Here is a 19,936-nt window from a genome sequence, read left to right on the forward strand (position 1 = left end):
AGAACATCAACACTATAAATACAGTAATTAGGTCTTTTTCTTTAAAAGAAGTACAAATTCAAAAGTAGACAAGTGCCTTAACATTCTGAAACATCTGGTATTTGGAAGGCAGAACTGTATAGCAGTGAGGTCAATTCTAAAATTCATTTGTGAAAATTGATTTAGAAAACTAAAGGTTTATTAAAATAAAGATATTTATTTGACTTGTTTCAAGTTTAGTGTCAGAAGAATGCGTTCCAGAGAAGTAAAGATCACTAAATTTAGTAGCAGTAAAAACAATATTTACCTCTTTTACATTAGCATCATCGAACAGCACCCATTTGCAACTCTTAGTGTGAAAGGCAAAGGCACAGTAATGTCGGCTTGTGTAGCAAATCATTCCCACAAGAAAAAGCTCACTATTTTTGGCATTTTCATCTGTAACCCTATAAAACAGCTGTAAAAATGGTTATATATTTAAAATTATGTGTAAAACATTTAGTCTCAATTTCCAGATATACTTCTATCATTTCACCAAGGTGACTGGTATTAAACATTCTGTTGCATTATACAGTTTTTCATGACTATAAATAGTAGTTTTTGCACTTATTAGGTCTACTGTAACATTTATTTGTTACAAAGTTGAAAGGGTAAAACAATAATGCTCCGGAATAATTCCACAAATTTCAAACTAAACATGATACTCCTAGATTTTTCAACTGGCAATTCACCTACATTCATCTTTGTACTTAGGCACAACACCAACACTTCTGATGGGAGTTCTTCCTCTCACAGAAACTACACCGAGTAGCACATTATAAAGAATGGTAAAAGTAGACATAAACTTTGAAGTTAAATCGTGTTTTCTTAAAAATATGTATGTATATTTTTTACATGTTGTATATATTTATATATACATGAAATACACATAAAATTAAATTTTCAAATAAGAAAATAGTAAATTTTAGGTCAGATACCCCAGGAAGATAAAGCTGTGTTGCAAGATTCCGCATAACCTCTTCTGTCAGGTCAGAGTGTTCTGAATCCCAGACTAAACCGATCGTGACAATCTCAGGACAATTCATAAGAACACGACGAATTTTTATTTTTTGACCACAGTTACTCTAGAAAAAGAAAAAAAAAATGTGATGGGATGGAAAACAAAGATGTTTAAAAAAATCAAAGTCCAAAGTTGATTTCACAGACAAGAAACAGTGCAACAAAACCAACTCTGCAACTTCTTTTAATTCTGAAATTTAATTATGATGTTTGTTTCTAACAATTTAAGGATAGAATTCTTCATCATAAAAACACTCTGTTGAAGACAACAGCTAAACTTCTACATCCAGTCACCAAAATCAACAGAAATTTCTGAAAGTATCCAGGTCACCATCACAATTTCTATTTTGTTCCCCAGCGATTTCACCATTTAAGGTTAGGTCTATATGTTCTGGTGACCTTTTCTATGGTTCCTAAATTAACAGCATTTACACAGAACCATTTAAGGAAGACAGGAGTTAAGCAGAACAACCTAAAGGAGACTATTTTTGTCAACAGAAGCACAAAATTATTCCAACAGAAAACGTCGTCAAGCTGCCAGTATATGTGAACTAAAGCAGCTTCACTCAGAAAATACACTTGCTCCAACTAAGCAAAACCGCCTAGCTCTGCATCGAACATCAAGTGAAGTATAAAACATGGACCTAAGAATTTGACTTTCTAAACAGGCCACCTGCACCTACAATACCGTGTTTATCTGTAACTGGAGCAATAAAATATAAATTTAAGGGCTTTTTTTACCCTAAGCTGGACTGTGCTGAAGTGGCCACTGGCAATCCTGCTTTTAGGGGAATATTTTAGCCTGATTTAATATCCTAAAAAGTTCTCCCATGTATTTTAAAGTAATGCAACATCTTTATTTACTTACAGGACACTTTCTGTAGTCATCAGTAGTATTTGCTGCCTGCAGCAATTCCGCAAACATTTCTGGCTTGAGACGTTCATGCCTCTCCATCATTCTTTCTACTTCATTACTGTAAAAAATAAATGGATATAACCTTCTTACGAGTTAACAGATTTCAGTCAACTTTCAGTTAACTGTATCTTATGACTAAAAAGAAAAGATATAAAGGTAAAACGGCAGCAATACATACTTTTTTGTCAAGCTCTCTCTACATCTTGCTTTTAAAATCCATGTACTTTTGGACAGTATCTCAAAAACATGTTTTAACAAAGGAATACACATTCATTTTTAAAACTTACATCATTTCACTGGCACACCTTGCTTATTATCGGAAGGCTGTATATAGAGAAATGAGATACAAGAATAAAAGCTCTTACCACAGGGCTGTGGTAGAAATATAACGCACAAATTCTGTAAAAGGCAATGGGTCTGATGATGCTCCACAACTGCGACATACACACTACAAAAGTAAAAACACTTTTGTTTTTTATTTAGTCAGGACAGAGGAAACAAATTATTTCTTAAGCAATAAAATAAAGGTCTGACCTGTTCATACAGTGTCATAGCAAACTTCTGATGAGAAATACAGGATTTTGAAGTGCACATATCTGTTTCACTGTTTGGCACTAGGTGAAAATGAATCCTCTCAAGGATATTTTCCTAAATAGAAATAATGATGTAAATATAAACTGAACTGATTAAGTGAGGATATATGAGCAATATTACAGTTTAATATTCCAGCTACTCCCCTTGGCTCCAAGTAGTCCATTTACAAGTTTAACATGCATTTAATTTTGTCCCTATTCACAATCCAGGGGATGTTAATTATCGTCATCTCAAGGTTTCCAAACATGAACAAAAACAGCATGAGACAACAGTTACCCAACTGTTCTTCCAGAGTGCACTCTCCTTTGAAGGAAGTGAATCTTCAAAAAAAAATTTTTAAAGCTGTTCTTACAGTAAGACATATTAATGTCATTGCATCAAATTACTGAAATATTTTTTGGATCAGGTCTCTGTCTCAGTTCTTCTTCACACTTCCATGTTTTTCTCTGCATATTAGCATGATCACCTGACCACATTTAACACATGCGCCAACAAGTACCATTGACAGAAGCGTGGAAAAAAATCTCATAAATAGCAGATGTCTGATCCCATCCCAAGTCTCACTTTTTAATCTTAAAAGAAAGAAATAAAACAGAACAACAACAATAACAAAGTAGTATGATTGTCATCAGTTTGCCCCCTGAATCAGCATGGTCATTTTTTCCTCTTTTGCCAAAAATACCAGAGGTAATGGGAAGAAGTGAATCTATTTAGGTAGATCATGCAGACAGCTGATTAGATGGAGCACTAATGGGAGATTCTTTCATGACTGCAACCCATTAACCTGGCTGCAAGGTCTCAAACAGCCAATTTCAGGAGTTCTCCGTTGGATTTTCCTATGTATGTGAGAATGCAGCTGGCAGGTAGGTATTTATTTGTGGACACTTCCAAAGGAGGTCCAAAGCTGAAAGTAATCAAAGCAGCAACCATATTTTCTGTCCCTCAAATCTGTGTCTGAAGGTTAATACTGACTTTAAAAAAAAAAAAAAAAAAAACAGTGAACAATTTTCATTATCTAATTCAGGACTACTTAGATACGCTTCTTTACCAGTGTTCTAGGCTATCTTGAGTCATCTTTTACGGCCTCCGTAATGGCTCATGTTTTTCCATGAGACACTTCATAAAAAGCAGAAAGTAACTACAGCACGAGCTAAGATCTTCAAGTATTCATTCACTCTTGGATAAAAAAAAAAAGTTATAATCTCTTCTGCAGAAGACTTCAGTAATGAGCTGGCTAGTTGTAATGGAACATATTCCAACAGTTGATGAGAGAATACTTGGAGGAACAGACTATGTATTCAAATTTGTAGGTGCCTCTTCTCCCAAGAGTATAACCCTTCTCTACAGCCAAAAACTTTTAGGAGTGACTGAGAGTTCATCATTCTCACTGACCTCTTGTAGTAACAATGTTTCACATATCCCTATGTCTGAGCTGCAGAGCTAGGGAAGAAAGTACGGAGCAAATGCAAGTTTACTCCATCCCACATTACCAGACACTTACTCTACGTGTCATAAACTGGCATAAAGAAGGTCAGTAGTTATGTCACTTGTATTCCACCTGTGAGCCCAGAGCTACCAAAACACCAGGCCAGCTTGGCATCCACAAAAGTAATGGCATTCTACTCAACTATCACAAAGAATACGTACAAAGCATTCTGCTGCATCATCCATCAATCCAAGCTGGAAACGCTGTTCATCCTTAAAACTTTCTGCCAGGGCATGTCTCATGTTATCCGATGGGAGTGCTTTTTCTCGACTGTGTTGGAATTGTGAAAATATTGCCTAGGAAGAAACACGACTACTTAGCTTCATTAGTCACTTGACTAGACGATGTGGTTCTACTCAAATACATTAGTTCTTACGCAGCATGCCTAAACAGCAAATATATAAAGTGTTTATATACCTATGCAACTTTAGAAATCACTGGTTACTCTTAAAGTTACTTAGGTTCCGTGTTCTGATACTCATTCCATTATAAGAAGTTATGCTACCAAACTGAACTTCGATCCAGCAGGAAAACAACCTAAGTATATAAAGTATATAACAAGTATATAAAAATGCAAGTGATTGACTTTAGCTCCCAGAAGCAACACAAGCCCTGCTCTAATTATGCAACTTTTTAAATCTGGCCACTGGAATAGTGGTTAATGCATACGTATCTCATCTTTACAGATGGTGTGTATTTCTTAGGGCATAATGTAATATCAGGCTACTATTTTTTTTTGGCAGAAATACATATGCAAGTGACCTCATCATTTAGCATGTAAGAGGTTGATTTTGAAAGAACTGAAAGTTAAAAGCTGTTAAACAAATGAGAAAACATTTGCAGATATTAAAGGACGTATTCTATTATCAAGAATTCTAAGTCAAACTTCAGAGAAAGAGGAAGAGAATAAAGACAAAGCAAATAAAGAGAACCCACATAAAATACAAATAAGGATATGCATTCTTCACGTAGGCCTCCTACGGTTAAAAAAAAATATTTTGGACAGAAGGCAAAGATATAGCAGATAAGCAAACTTTCAGTGCTAACAGCAAGTAATGTTTTAACTTTGATGCATTCCAGGGTAGGTGTCTGTCAAATATTTAAACTTCCCTCTCATAACAAAAAGCAGGGACTACTGATAAAAATTACAGTCAATATCTCAATGTAAATATTCAAAATTAAGTTTTTAAGAGATCTAGTAATACAAGTCAACTCTGCTTTGAAAACATTTATTACTTCTCATTTTGGCTGCTAGGTCTTTTTTGGTATGCAACACAGCCTTACATGACCAGCTTAAAAAACAAAACAAAACAAGAAATAAAAAAAAAAAGAAAAAGTACAAATAAGCAGTTAAGCAGATATGTATGATCATTTTAGGGGCCAAAGACCTACCCCAGTGTTACTCAAGAGAAGAAAACAGCATATTTAACTCTCAGGACACCAACAAAAGATACTGGATTGAACTGAAGTAAACCAGAATTTATTGGCTATGCTTTTAGTTTACAGGAGAGGTTGATACAGATAAAATACCTTTCCTTGTTGCTGAACAAGTAAGAAGGGTTAAAATAGCTCAAGATCACAAAAAAATAAACAACCAAAACCAAACAAAAAAACCAACCCAAGTCACAAACACGTTACTGAAATGCATCCTCATCCAGCGTATATGCTGCATGAAAATCAAAACGCCTCAGGTTCTCAGCACAGAACAAACAGAATCACTGAACCAGTATCGCTGAAAAGCCAAGAAAACAAAACCAGCAGTGTACATAATGACTGAGGACATATACTTCCAAATGAGTTAACCACAATGTTTTGAGTTCAGTACCTAGGCTACAGGCCACGGAGTTATAAAGATTACAACTATACTATTAAAACAACAACTAATTCCATTCTAACCAGAACAGGCAGCAATACCACTTCATATCCATACTCTTGGAAACGTATCAAAATAGGAAGACATCACAGTCCAGGCAATGCAAAATATTCAGGTACAGTAAGCCATTCAGCTAAATCACACAAGAAGATGCATCATGGGAGTAATCACTTCAGAACAGATACTTGAAAGAATAAAGAAAATCTCAAGTCCTAAATTACAGCAGCCTTACAAAGCATCTGAAGCTAGTGTACTGCTTTGGAAGGTGACTTAAGTGATACAAAACCTATCTTACTGGGGGCTATCTTTGGGGCTGGAGCCCCAAAACTACAGGAAGAGAGAGGGTATTAGGCTACAGCAAATGGGATGCTTAGCTTGAAAAAAAGAAGCACCTGGTCTTCAGAAGTGCACCAGCAGAATGGAACAATTCGTTACTTCCAGGTTCAACTGCAACACACCACGGGCACTACCTTCTTCGTGCTTCTGAGTACATTGAAGCTGCTCATTATTTTTTACTATGATTTCAGCAATATGATCAGTCATTAAGAGCACGTAGTGTTAGCACATACATTCCAGCAATTGTCACCCTTCAATCCCTCTTCGTTTCTTAAAGGCAGTTCCAGTGCAGCACTGAACAAGACTGTATACGACCTGAACTTCATATGCAATAAGTGTCAAATCAAAAGGCTGTAAAGTTTAATCTATATTATGACATCAAATATGAACATGAATAATCCCTACACACACAAAACTCCAGGAAACTAAAGCTATCATCCCAAGACAGGCACAAGATTTTTATCTGCAAACATACGTATTCCTGAGTTACGGCCTGTGCTTTACGTATTAACAAGATCAAGTGTCCAGCACACAGAAGAATATTATGTGCATCAAAATACTAGTGAAACAGTCACAACAAGTTCTGTCGAGTCAAGAGTTTGTACAAAGGTCAGAATAAAACCCTCAGGAAGTTAGTCTGAATATGTGTAGTCTCAACCTACTTGGTTTTTTTTAAATTAACCTTTAAAACCAAAGGAATAAAATGGCACCTTTTAGAAAAAAAGTATGTTTGGCAAAAAGACAGACACATTCAAAACCAATACTGCAATCATGGCAAACACTAAAAACGGCTGAAAAAACCTACACAGTACATAGATGATACACCTCCTGAAAAATTAAATAAACGTCATTGCAAATAGTTCCTGCCTAAAACGCTTATTCAGTAACAAGGTTTGGTCTGTGAAACTCCTCAAAAACAAACTCTAAAATACTTGGCTTATCCTTACCTCCAATTTAGCATTTCCTCAATCTACTACATTCTCAAATAGCGTTCTCTTTTAGCTCCCTCCAGATGAGTGATTCCCAGTTCTATGTATCACCATATCTACTACCATATTTTACTATATATTCTACAGTCTTGTATTAAAATCCCAAAAGTTTATTTATTGTCAAATTGCAGTAAGAGCAGAAAGTGCATACTAAAGAAACCCACCCCTATACATTTTTTCATGTGGATTTTTATCTCAATGAAACAGAGATGTCACGCTTACAGCTATTTCCCCAGTAACTGCAGGCAGCCAGATACCAGCAGTAAAAGCAGTAAGAACCTAACAGAATTTGACGTTTGTTTACAGACCTCAGATGAGTTACAAAACTGTTTGAAGCACAAGTTTTATGCACTAGTTAAGATACACAGATGTGACTTACTTTCAAGCACTAAAAAATTATAATCTTTCAGTAGTTTTCTGGTACCACTATCTGCCTTTCATTACTTACAAACTGAACAATTAAGTTCTGCACTGTTACCATCAACTACTGAGCAAAAAAACAATCTTAAGACCTTATCAGACCGTAATATAGTTACTGTCAAAGAACTGTATTCAAACACTACAGGAAAGAACAAAAGCATATGCATGCAAACAGAAGAAAAAAAATCTCTGAGAAAGGCAAGAAATTTTCAAGTAAGTTATACTGTCTTTTCATAGACGGAAGTTTTACTTTTAAGCAGGATGTAAAGTTTGTCTACTGTACAATTTCTTCTTTAAACACAAGAAAATATTTCTATTACAAACATCTGTTACAAGTGCCCTTAAATCTAAATTGTTTCTTTACATAAGAATGAGTTAGAGTCATGCAGACACACACATGATAGGGATATAAATTAGTAAAAATTAGTTAATTATTTTGAAAGATGATTCTTCCAAAAATTATTATTTACCTTCAAAGCACAAAATATGCACGCATCTCCCTGACACACGTGTCCAGTTAAACCTCTTAAACTTCGTCGAAATATGTCAAGTTGCCATAATACCTATAAAAATAAAGTTTCACAGAAAATAAATAATGAGTTCTGAAGGCTCTACGTTTAACACAGCAACGTATAGCAGATTTCCAATTTTTAAAATTTCACATAAACACGTACAACTTGAACACCAACACTCGTACAAGAATTACGGTGCTTTTCCATTAGTTTGGTAAATCATGGGGGTGGAAGGCTTGCATCCACCACTCAAAATTCAGATCTCCTTTTTAAACTTTGTGAAACAAGGGCAAAAAAATGCACTTTGTGTTGAAAAACAGATGAAGTGCTCTTAAAGAAACAAGCAACAAACTAAATTGTGTACAGAGACTGTAACATGGCTTTACATAAACAGAAGACGGCTATGGGGTTTATTTCACTTCTCTTTCCCTCTCCTCCTCTCCATGCTTTCTTTGAAATAAATAAATAAAAAAATGAAAAGATGGAAACTGAATTGCTAGGTAAAACGCAAGCATAATTTCTGTTCCATCTATACATTCTGATGGTCTCTTGCTGAAATACATTTGTTTTTCCATAGATCAGAATAATCCTGGTGCTTAACCAGGTATGTTTCTGCCTTTCATTTGTGTAACTACTCTATACAAATGTAATGTTAGCTTGGGTACACTGTATTGCTTTCAGTATCTAATGTCTTATGTACACAATCAGTGCAGTAGTTCAGAAAGTTGCCCACTTAAAAAAATTAAATAAATAAATAAAACCACCCAAAATGAGTTCACAAGAGGCACAGTAACACAACAGCTGCAAATCTAGAAAAAAAAAAAAACCCAAAACCTATCTATGAATATAAAAGCTAAAATGAACTAGGATGCATTTTAAAACAAATGTCTGAGCCTCTGTTCTGAAGGTTGAACAGAGGTTAAAAGAAAAGAAACACATTCCTCCTTGTAAAAGTGCAGTCACCAATCATCAGCCACTGTTTGACAAATGGCAGTAGGTTGTGAAGTAGTGTGATACACTGAAACTATAACTAAAAATTACTTACAATTTAATTTTAGGGCACCCTAAGGGAAAATAACAAAACTGCAAGAGAATATAGGTCATGCTGTTCCCATTGAATGTAAACCAGCAAACTCATTCTACTAAATCTATTGTACACTTATTTTAAATATATTTAGATACCATACACACCACGTAGCTCTCTCTCTCACATCTCATATGTTTAAATCTGTATCATTTTTAAGACTTACAGGTTTTTTTTAGGAGGTTTATGCATTTATTAAGCCCTCTGCCAGTTTGGCAAACACTTCTGTACAAATTGAAAATGACTAAGTCCAAAATCTAAGCATTACAAAAAAAATATATTGTTCTGCTCTGTATTTCATCAGCCTAGAAATTTGTTGTTGTTCTAATTTATAGATTTAAAAAGACTACAGTATAAACTAAACTGTGCTTGGTATTCTGACTTGCAGACAATGTGGAAAGGTTAGCACTGTCACAGAATTAAGTAGATCACATATTCCCTGTCACAAGTAAGCTTGTAAAAGCTCAATCTTTTATCACACTAACGTCACTGTACTATTAACTATACTTGAGAGATCTAAGAGCAACCATTTTTTCAGTTACAGCTCATGTAAAAACAGAACAATAACAGATGCAGAAGTTGGTCAGTAACGCGTATCCATATGAACAGTAAAAAGAAATCTAAGTCATATTTCTTTGGTATCAAGTATATCTCCTACTCTACCACCACCAATCTTTCCTAAGATTAGAATCAAAGTTTTCAACTAGATGTGCATCTTCTGATATGCCCCAGTACCACAGACTCACATCCTAATTCTGAGAAAATGGTGTTTTAAGAAAAATAGTGTCCTATTCAATAGAAGTAGTAGTACTAGTCGCCTCACATTAAAGTGTCTTGTAAATTTTGCCAAGGAATAAAGCTGCTGCGTTTGACAGAAACATTAGTTTTAAAATTCAAGCAGCAAGTTTTAAAGTTGTGAGTCGTAAGTTCCCAAATACAAAAGGAAAGTTTTTCTGATATTCTTAATGAATGTAAACATCATTTTTTGTAAAATTAAATATGTAGTACTCTCAATCAATTCTTTAAAATAAAATGCTAAATAAAATTAGTTTGACATAGTTGTCTTTTTCCTAGGATTGCCACCTTTTTTTTTTTTGGTACATTCATTCCAAAAAGACATGCTATTCTGTCTTTCTTGGAATTATTAAGAAGTTTAACTGAGAACTGAATTTAATACCATTAAAAAATGTGCTGTATTTTTCTGTAGAATACACGTAATGCAATACAAGCAGTAAAAACAACACTGCCAAGAGAAGACTTCCCCTACTATGATCATCTAAGCTGCTACAAAACCAGAACTGTTTAATAAAGCAAGTTTTTTCTTACCTGAACAGCACTATTAAGAAAGCAGCTGTTTTGTCCAGGTTCATTTAATAAGCCTTTTGTAGGGGCCAGGGACAGTATACTTCCAGGCTGATAAACTTTTCCAAGGTTACCTCCAGGTTTTCTTAAGAATTTCACCCATGCCATTATTTTTTAGACTTTATAATTGCAATATTTACACTTAAATACTTAAGGATATGATGGGTGAAAGGCCAAGAAAAAGGTTCAAAGAGAACTGCTCTAAAGTCATAGCATTCCATTCAACTCTGTGCAACAGTAACTGCTCACAGGTGTTAAGTCCATTTTTCATGAGCAGCTGTCAGACATGCATCAGGATCAGTCTCTCAGTTAAAATACAGCTATACAAAGTTTTTTACTTTCAGACTTTAAAAAAAAAAAAAAAACGAAAAAACACCAAACTTGTCCAGTTAAGGTTAAAACATGTTAAAAGTTATTAGAATAAAAGTTCTTATTAAGCAAGTTGCACTGTAACTGACTTCTCCTTCCAGGGGTGTCAGTAAAGTATTACTATAAATCATCAGTTGTATTACGTCGCAAGTTTATATCTATCACAAAAATGGAAAGTTCTTGACAGGCGTTATACTCCTGTTCTCTCATTTTCTTCCATCTTTTTTTTACTTTTAACTGTGACCCATGAAATATATTCCAGTTTAGAAGACTCCATGTTTATTTCTATCTCTTTCCAGTGAATCTGAAATAGGAAAAAAAAAAAAAAAAACAAAACAGAAAATATAAATACAGAACAGTCCAAAAATGTTAAAAACATTCTAAATGAGAAAAGAGATCATTGCCAAAGCAACCTCTTAACCTAAAGGCAGATGCAATAACCAGGGAAGAGGCGGAGAAACAATTACCACCCAGAAGTTGGTTTTAAGGTAGAAAAATAAAATTATTTTATCTGGCATAATCAACTTTCTTCTAATTTACTACACACCTCTAAAGACTGCAATAAAATTACTGTAAAGGTTCTGATAACAATATGCAGCAGCTGATAAAATGACCATATAACACACAAGTTATTCTAACTCTGAACCTCCAATGCTAATAAAAAGATTACCAAGAAATAAATATTTTTATTCAACACCTGAAAGCCTAAGATGGTTTTGATTTCAATATCCCAGAAAATCACATGAACTGATACTTCTATGTCTTAAGATTACTAAGATACTATAGATGGATTCTCAGCTAGTACTCAGCTTTCAAAACTTTGTACTACCTAGTAAACCCTACATAAATATGTCATTAACCTAACCGCATTCTTAAAGCATCCAGAAAAACATAGCTAATAGGAGAGCAAGAACATTCTGGTAGCTGCCTCAACAACTATTCCAAGACTCTCAAATCGTAGCAATAAAAGTTGTTTTTCTCATTGTTGGAGGTCCATATTTAAGGTTAAATGACTCATCATCCAGAAAATCACCACGGGCATATGTAAAGCCCGTGCAGTGACCATCTCACAACGGATTATTCAGTTTGGCATTACCACATCATCCATATAAACATGTGAAGTAATGGCACAGAACAGAATAAACTTAAATAAACCAAAGCTATTAAGGCTGCATATTGGGGGGGGGGGGGGGGGGGAAAGTGACACTTGGGCCTCACATTGCAACCAAGATATTCACCTTCGATTTTACAAGCATGTTGAGATACTAAACACATATCAGTAGACTTCAACACTTGCAGTCTTCTCACTACGATTTTTTTCCACTGTGCAAGCCTTTCAAGATTGGTGAGCAACATTAAAAAGCAAAAGTAAATTTTATAGTTGGAATGCTGTATAAATTGGAAGATAACCTTCCCCAACTCAGAACAAAGAACACATTCACATCAAACAGCTCTCAAAGACTGTACAGCTGGGATACCACAGAAACAAATCACATGACTTTCAAAAATACCTGCAGGAAGTCTTGCACCCCTAAAATAATTGCCCTTTATTTAAAAGAAACATTGGTACTTGCTTGTATTATTAAAAAAAAAAAAAAAATCAATAACTGGAACTTAACCAAAAGTCCCTTTTGCCCCATGCATAATCAGATGTTTTTTCTTTGCTTACTGATGTTACTGTATCTCATCCGTAAGTAATTTAATCTAATAATACTGGAAATAGTAAGTGTTATTTGTGACAGCACTGAACAAGGAGTCTGAAATCTAACTGGAAACTGACCTTGACAGGGTATCATGTGATAACTTTGTTTTCTTTACATTCACTTCAATAAACCCAGAAATGGGAAGAAAAAAAAAAAAAAGAAAAAGATGTACTGAGTAACTGGAAACGCATATCGGTTTAAGATCTCATTAGAACCTTAAATTAATTAAAAGAAGTATCAACTGCAACTATTTTTTTTTCCACATAAAAGTCAAAGTCCTCCACAAAGGACCAAACTCTAAGAAAACGGGGAGAGATGTGAAGGTAAAACAAAGATTAACACAGACAAAGATTATATATTCTTTGAAGTCAGGCATGCAGAAGCGATAACACGATCTGTACAGAGCAGTTAAAGGAAAGAACATATTTTAATAAGTGCTTTCATTAGAAAGTTTAATTTTCATATGTAGGCCAGATACTCATTTTCCAAAGCACTGTGATAGCATATTCATATGGCCTCTATTAACTACCACACATTACTACCCACATTAGTACATCTTCTCCTCAAAATTTAAATACAACACTAGAAAGATCAGAAGTGACTACTTAAAATTCTTTTCATGCAATCTTCTTAAATTATTCTTTTCATAAATGGATTCTTTAAACTGCACGTCGAACTAAACATACTCCCCATGGCAATTCAAACATGTCAAATATTTAACAAAAAACAAGAGCGTATCAGAAAGGTATTCCATGTAAAAGATCTCTCTATATTTCTACTACTTAACTAGAACTTTACACCTAATGGGCACTCTACTCCCTTTGTTTTATCTGCCACTCTTTCTCCCCAAAACTGTGAAATAATACTATCTTGACATAGAGTTCTCTGGCCAATGTGACTAGGAAGTCCTAGCCTAGAGCAGCAAGTTTCTCTGCCCCTTCTTTCTCCACCCATACCCTGTATCAAATACTATGGTGCATAGCGTCTCGTTCTCTAGTAAGAGAGGCACTGTAGACGAGCTTTACAAGGGTGCCATAAGCAATGGGATTGATTCCTGTCACCCATTTGTCACCACAGCCTCAGTCTGCAGAGAGAAAGTTTATATAGCACCTTGTTTTGAAACTTACACTGTGCAAATATCTCAAAGTTTGGTTTTGTTTAAAAAAAAAAAAAAAAAAGAAGAAGAAGTAAGAAAGCCAAGAGCAAAGAAAGCTGTTGTGGAAGATGCTGGCAAGGATGTATGCTCTTCAGCCACAGCAAGTTTTTCTGGATTTGAACCATTCCCCAAGAGTGTTATTCCTCTGCTGACAAGTCTACCCTCATTGTAGATTGTTCCACAAACCACAGAAGTGATGCTGCTGATCAACCCTGGCTCCTCCCACCTCCCGTACGGTCTGGCTAAGCTTTCAGATGACTGGGACTCAGACCACTGACTCCTTTAACCTAAATTCAATACCCTATAGGACTACGATAAGGAACTGAAGCCTGTTCTCCCATGTCTGTGGTAAACCAGTGTTGCTAAGAGCACCGTAGCATTTATCAGCCACTGGGGTTTACCAGTTCTGTGTAAGTTCTTGGCTTGACAAAGGTGTGGGCAACTGAGGATAGACCACAAGTCACGGAACCATGCAGAATCTTCAATAGGTGCAATCCTTCAGCAAAGCAGTTATTTCACATGGTATTACTGACATGCTACATAAGATTTTTAGCAGCTGAGAGTTAAAGAAATATTCCTGCCCTTCAGACTAACAGGATCAATTTTGGATGACTGATCTCAACCAAAGACACTAAACAAGGGCTACGAACTCTCAAAGTAACATCTATTTATCAGCCTAAGTTCTCTTACCTTGCCTAATTTCAGTCACTGTTCTTCAGTCATCAATGATCTCATCAAGCACCTGGCTACCCTTAGTCACGCAGCATTACAGGACAAAATATACACCTGTCGCAAATTTCTGGCACTTGCCTTTATAGCTTCCAGAACAAACACACTAATCGGCAAAAGTGCATGTTATCAGCTGTTTTGTTGGTATACCCTAGCATGTAACCATAGCTGGCACAGTCTTTTCAATGTCAGAAGTAATGTCACTAAATTAGCTTAGAAATCAGCGCTGTTACAATTTTATTTAAATAAATCAGTTTCCACAAGCACATTTGTGTTTAGGCATCTTTGATACCCATTTAGATAAAACTGATGAGACAAACAGATGGTTCTGCGGACAGTGGAACTATCAACGCCTGGCTCCTCGTAGTTTTAGGTCTCATGGCTGAGTTCTTGCACAGTCTTCTCCCTAGTTGGGGCATATGCCAACCCTGCTCCTTACATCTTCTTACAAGGTCTCCCTCTTTCAGCCAGCTGCCTGTTTTCATCCACTCTGTAAGTACACAATCATCTTTATGACTTCCATCCCTTCTGTCAAATTGGGTGGAAACCTGCCAGTGGCTTCAAAAGCTGTTGACTGTGCGTGTCTCTGAAATTTGGAGGAAGAATTGTTATTTACATCTTCCGAGCTTTATTTTGCAGCTATTCTCTGTGTTGCATAAATGACTGATGGCAAACCCTTCTCATGCCCAACGCCGAGGTTATTTTTAAGCGACACAGCTTTTTCCTTCTGCTGGCAGCACACACCTCTGTGCCGAGTCTCCTGGCAACCCATCCGATGGTCTGACAACTCTGGTAAACCAATTTCTAAATTGATATATGTTATAACTTAAGAATTTAGACACAGGACAACAAAAAATGGAAGGATGAGTGATTAAATGTATCGCAAGTGAATAAAGATACGATGGGAAGCCACTAGAGTTTTCTGCAGTAAGCCAACATTATTAGGACTATGGTTACTTTCTCCTCCTCAACAGAATGAAATCCATCAAAAATTCAACAACTTGCAACTGCGAGAATTTGAGTGTTTTCCACCAGTCAAAAGCTTGTCAGTTAAAATTGCCAATTTCTGTCAACAGAACAAAAATCTGATTTGTAATGTGACAATACTGGAGGTTGCAATGATTTTTCCCCATATTAAAAAAAAAAAAAAAAAACCCCAAAAAAACCAAACAGTGAAGCTGCTTTAAAAATATAGAAAAAAAGACTGAAATTCAAAATGAATAAACTCTTATATCTACCTCAATGGGGCTAACTCACAATTTTTTTGATCCCTGCACAAAGCCTGTCCCCTTCCACCTTTACCATTGTGTTGAACTGTGTATCTCAACAGATCTCATTTGCCATAAGATACACCTAATGCTTCTAGTAATCTCCAGTCTTTGCCTTTGAAATTGGTACTATTCACTTCAAAAGCTGCCAAAGAAATATGTTTACAAGAATACAAATTCTCACTATGCTTTCTCTACCTGAAACATCAGAGCAAAAAAAAACTTCACTAACAGCACTTACTTGCTGTAACACATGTAACATAAAACAAGAATAACACCATAAGACAAGACAAAAGGAAAAAAAAAATAATAATCAACAGTTCCAGTAGTGACCATTAGCCTTGATTTTGCAGGCCATCTGCAAGTATACCAGCCACTGGTATTGGTCTGACACATTCCTTCTGCCTTCAGTCCCCAAGAGACAAATGTGGTGTTTGATAGTTATCTCTTCTAGGAACTCTTCCAACCAATCCTTGGAGATTTTTCTGTCTTAAAGACCTCTATTGTCTCTTCTCCAGCCCTCATCCACTTAGCTATCCCTCACATGCCAAACCACTGCTCCTACATGTCACGGTTCTTTGCATCCTTTCAAGATGGGAGAACCAGAAGTGTAGATGCTATCCCAGATGGCTTTTGTATAAGTATACAATTTTTTCTTTAAGTTGTTCCAATAAAAACTTTCCTGTTTGCATCAAAACCAAAAACAAGATGTTCACAGTTCAGCATCTCTGGGCTGTTACAACTAGGAAGCAACTTTAGAAATAGTTACAATGGGAACTCTGAGTAAAGACCTTAAAGAATACAAATTCCGAACCCATGAGATGGGCTAGCATTTACAGTGAATCAGCATGCACAGAAAGTCTTAGACTAATGAATTCCAATGGAGAAGAAGGATAGAAGCAGCAGGAAAGAGAAGGCAGCAGAAAGTCTCAGCTATAAAAAGTCTGGTTGCCTTAAAAAAGCAAGTTACCATTTTTTTTTGTCATATGAGCGTTTCTTCCTACTGATTTAAAAATATCAGTATATATTAAATACAAGACCTGTCAAGAAGATTCAAAACCAATCTGAATGTGACAAAGTCTTAGGAGCATTATTCATGATTTTCCCCACTGACAGCTCACAGACACTGTAAGGCATATTATTAAACAAAATTACAGAGAAGAGGATTTTTGTTTCTCCATCTTCCTACTCACTTACAAAGTGCTTTGTTCAAAGATTACCACAATGAACCTCAAAAACATAGATGACATCTTTACAACAATAATTCTCGCACTTGCCTTTTTATGACAGATTAACTGCCTCTCTAAAGTGTAACATTGCCTTTCAGTGTTATGTGTAGATGTTTGATCATTAACAGAAGTGCAAAATACCAAGGTCTGTTCCTTCCTAAAAAGCTTTCTGACTTCTTTAGTCACCAGGAAAAAAATCACACAACTGAGTTACATGGAATGATGATATGAGCATCATCTTTAAGCTCACACATATTTTATGGGCTTAACAAAAACATAATGTTCTGAATCTCTGCACTTCATATATTTCATCATTAACAAATCTGTACAAATCTATCTACAAACAATTAACTCAGTCCACACATCTAAAATTCTGATCCAGTCCATTTTCCTGTTACAGCCTCAGTCCATCATCATTTAACCTGGCCCCAACAAACATCAACTGGTTTCCCATGCTTACACCACGAGGATGTTTTTGAAGAACTCTTCGAACACCTTTCATCCCCATCAATACGTCCATCAAGTGACTAAACCATTTAACTGTTTCAAGAAACATCAACCAAGGAAAAATAACAAAGTATTGCTACCAAGATCTCAGAAAGTGAGGTAATCGAAACCCGTGATAGCGCTAACACCCTGACCCTGAAGTCCTGTGCGTCTCACACCCGAACAGTTCTGTCAGCAGTACCTCACACACACTGTACGATCGAAAGAGAATCTGCACTATCAAGTTTTGACAGGAAAGTCAAGTGCATATTTTAGGCGTTTTTATTGCCAACATCCCACTGGTCCAGGATAACAGCTTTTTACACAAGTAATTTGACATTTAAAAACAACAACCAGTAAATACATCTTACTTTGCAACAGTTTATTAGGGGAAGAAAGGATGCCGTATCATTTGATGAGGCTAATTTATATTCAGGTTATAACATGAGCTTTTGCTATTTTGATACCTAAAATCACCCTTTCATTCAACAAGAACTGAATAGTTAATAACAAAGTCAGCCACGGCAATTTCCATTGCCTTGAGGGGAAAGGGGATGCATCATCAACCAGGCACAATACTATTCACATGATTAAGTTTTTGCTCTTAAAATAATCCTAAAATTAAGCAAGAGGGGATTTTATTTTGCCTGCGCAAAATAAAGCATTAAGTAGAGCTATGTAAAACTCACACTTATTTTGGGAAGGGAAAAATGCACGTCAAGAGAACAACACGTATTTCCTCTGAAAAGCTGATTTTAAAATATTTGCATTGCAAATCAAAGTAAGGGACACAATTAAACATAGATGGGATGCTAAGCAGACAATTTGCGTATCTCTACCTCCGTGCCTCTGGAACTGTTTGTAAGAAGACAGCAAATAACACAGCCTCCAAACACGGCAAAGTGATTACATTTCAAACAGCTCCATGCTACCTGTACTGGCATTTCCTGTTCTGAACAGTCTTTGAAAACACTTCTAGAAAAAAATAAACTCGCTGACGGGCAGGCGACTCCCACGTTAAACATTAACTTTACGTCCCGGCTCTCGCAGAGCCCACGGACGAGCTCGCCCCGTCTCCGAAGGACAACCGCCCCCGTTTCGACTGCAGCCTGCAGCCCCCCCCCCCCGCAGACACGACTCACCAACCCCGTCCCCGGGAGAGATTTCACCCCGGCGCTGCCCGCCCACCCGCGGCGGCACATCCACGCGGGGCCGCCGCCGCCGCGGGTGGGCGCCGCTCCCCGCCTCAGCGCGGCGCCGGGAAGAGACGGCGGTTACCGCCCCAACAGCCGAGCGCGCGGCGCCCGCCTCTCGCCGCACCGGACCCCCCCCCCCCCCCGCTCCTCCCGCCGCCACCGGCCGCCAGACGCGGCGGCAGCAGGTGAACGGCCAGCGGCGGTCCCGCCATCCCATCCCCCGGTACACCTCTCCCCGTCCCGTGGGGGAAGGAGAGGTGGGACCCCGCTCCTGCCTCAGGACCACGGTTGCCTTCCCCGCCGGGGGGGCCACTGCTTCGCCTCCCGCCTCTGCCCGACTCCCGCCTCACCTCCCGTCCCGCCAGCAGCTCCGTTCTCGCCCCCTCCCGGTGGCGACTCCGGGCGCGACCCAGCCCTCACGGCAACTTTTGCTCCCCCCACTGCTCCTCCTTCCCCCCACTGCTCCTCCTTCTCCCTACTCCTCCCCGCTTCACCGAGTCTCGCGCGCCAGCCACTCCGCGATCGGCAGGCGGGGGGCGGCCTCTCTCTCGCGCGCGCTCCTCCTCCTTTCCCTCTCTCCCCGCCCTTTCCCGCTCGGCAGTGCGCCTGCGCATTGAAGCGGCGGAGAGGAGAGGCGCGCGTCTCCCCGGTAGTAGCCCGGATCTTCCCGAGCGATCCCGGCGCCAGCAAGAGGGAAGGAGGAAAGCCGGAGGGGGAGGAGCCATTGGAGGGGCCGGGCCAATCAGAGCGCCGCCTCTTCCCGCTCCGGCCGGAGAAAACCCGGTAGGTTGGCGATGGGTGCGCATGCGCAACGGGTGCGAGCATGTTCCTGCGTTTCTGTCGGCGGGACGGGTGTGGGGTGGCGGCTGCCCGCGGCTTGTCCAAGGCCGAGGGAGCTGTGGCAAGGTAAGGGGCTGCCGCAAAGCACCCCTCTCCTCGTTTTATCCGTGCTTGAGGGTGAGGTTGTCCCGCTGTGGCTGCGCCTGAGGTAACTGGGAGCAGCTCTCCAAGCCGCCCGGCTGCAGCTCAGGAAGCCTCTGTTGGGGCTGTTCCAGACCACGGGTTTTTCCTTAATAACCCATTAAAATGATCGAGGCAGCAGTTGTTCTTCCAGCAATTGTTTCCCAATGTTCATTTCAGGATATCTGTGCACACCGGTGTTACTTCAGGTGCCTGTGGAAAGAGCACGG

The 19,936-nt window shown here is 38.1% G+C and overlaps 1 protein-coding gene across 2 annotated transcripts in view; it reads right to left on the reverse strand.

The window, feature by feature from the left end:
* USP53 (ubiquitin specific peptidase 53) overlaps positions 1-19,286 on the reverse strand; it is a 39,286-nt gene extending 20,000 nt beyond the window's left edge. Inside the window, exons 1-9 of one of the 2 annotated variants that reach the window (XM_086747220.1) lie at positions 19,241-19,286; positions 10,575-11,283; positions 8,123-8,215; positions 4,196-4,330; positions 2,489-2,602; positions 2,320-2,402; positions 1,907-2,012; positions 957-1,103; positions 287-436 (exon numbers count right to left, since the gene is read on the reverse strand). In XM_086747220.1, coding sequence (XP_086603346.1) covers positions 287-436; positions 957-1,103; positions 1,907-2,012; positions 2,320-2,402; positions 2,489-2,602; positions 4,196-4,330; positions 8,123-8,215; positions 10,575-10,718 — 972 coding nt within the window. In that variant the 5' untranslated portion in view covers positions 10,719-11,283; positions 19,241-19,286. Of the gene's footprint in view, positions 1-286; positions 437-956; positions 1,104-1,906; positions 2,013-2,319; positions 2,403-2,488; positions 2,603-4,195; positions 4,331-8,122; positions 8,216-10,574; positions 11,284-19,096; positions 19,156-19,240 lie in introns of those variants that run through there. The other variant, XM_086747219.1, reaches the window with a different exon arrangement.
* Between the last annotated feature and the right edge of the window lie 650 nt (positions 19,287-19,936).

This window comes from Chlamydotis macqueenii, chromosome 4 (genome assembly GCF_036417535.1).
Source record: "Chlamydotis macqueenii isolate bChlMac1 chromosome 4, bChlMac1.mat, whole genome shotgun sequence".
NCBI classification, from domain to species: Eukaryota; Metazoa; Chordata; class Aves; order Otidiformes; family Otididae; genus Chlamydotis; species Chlamydotis macqueenii.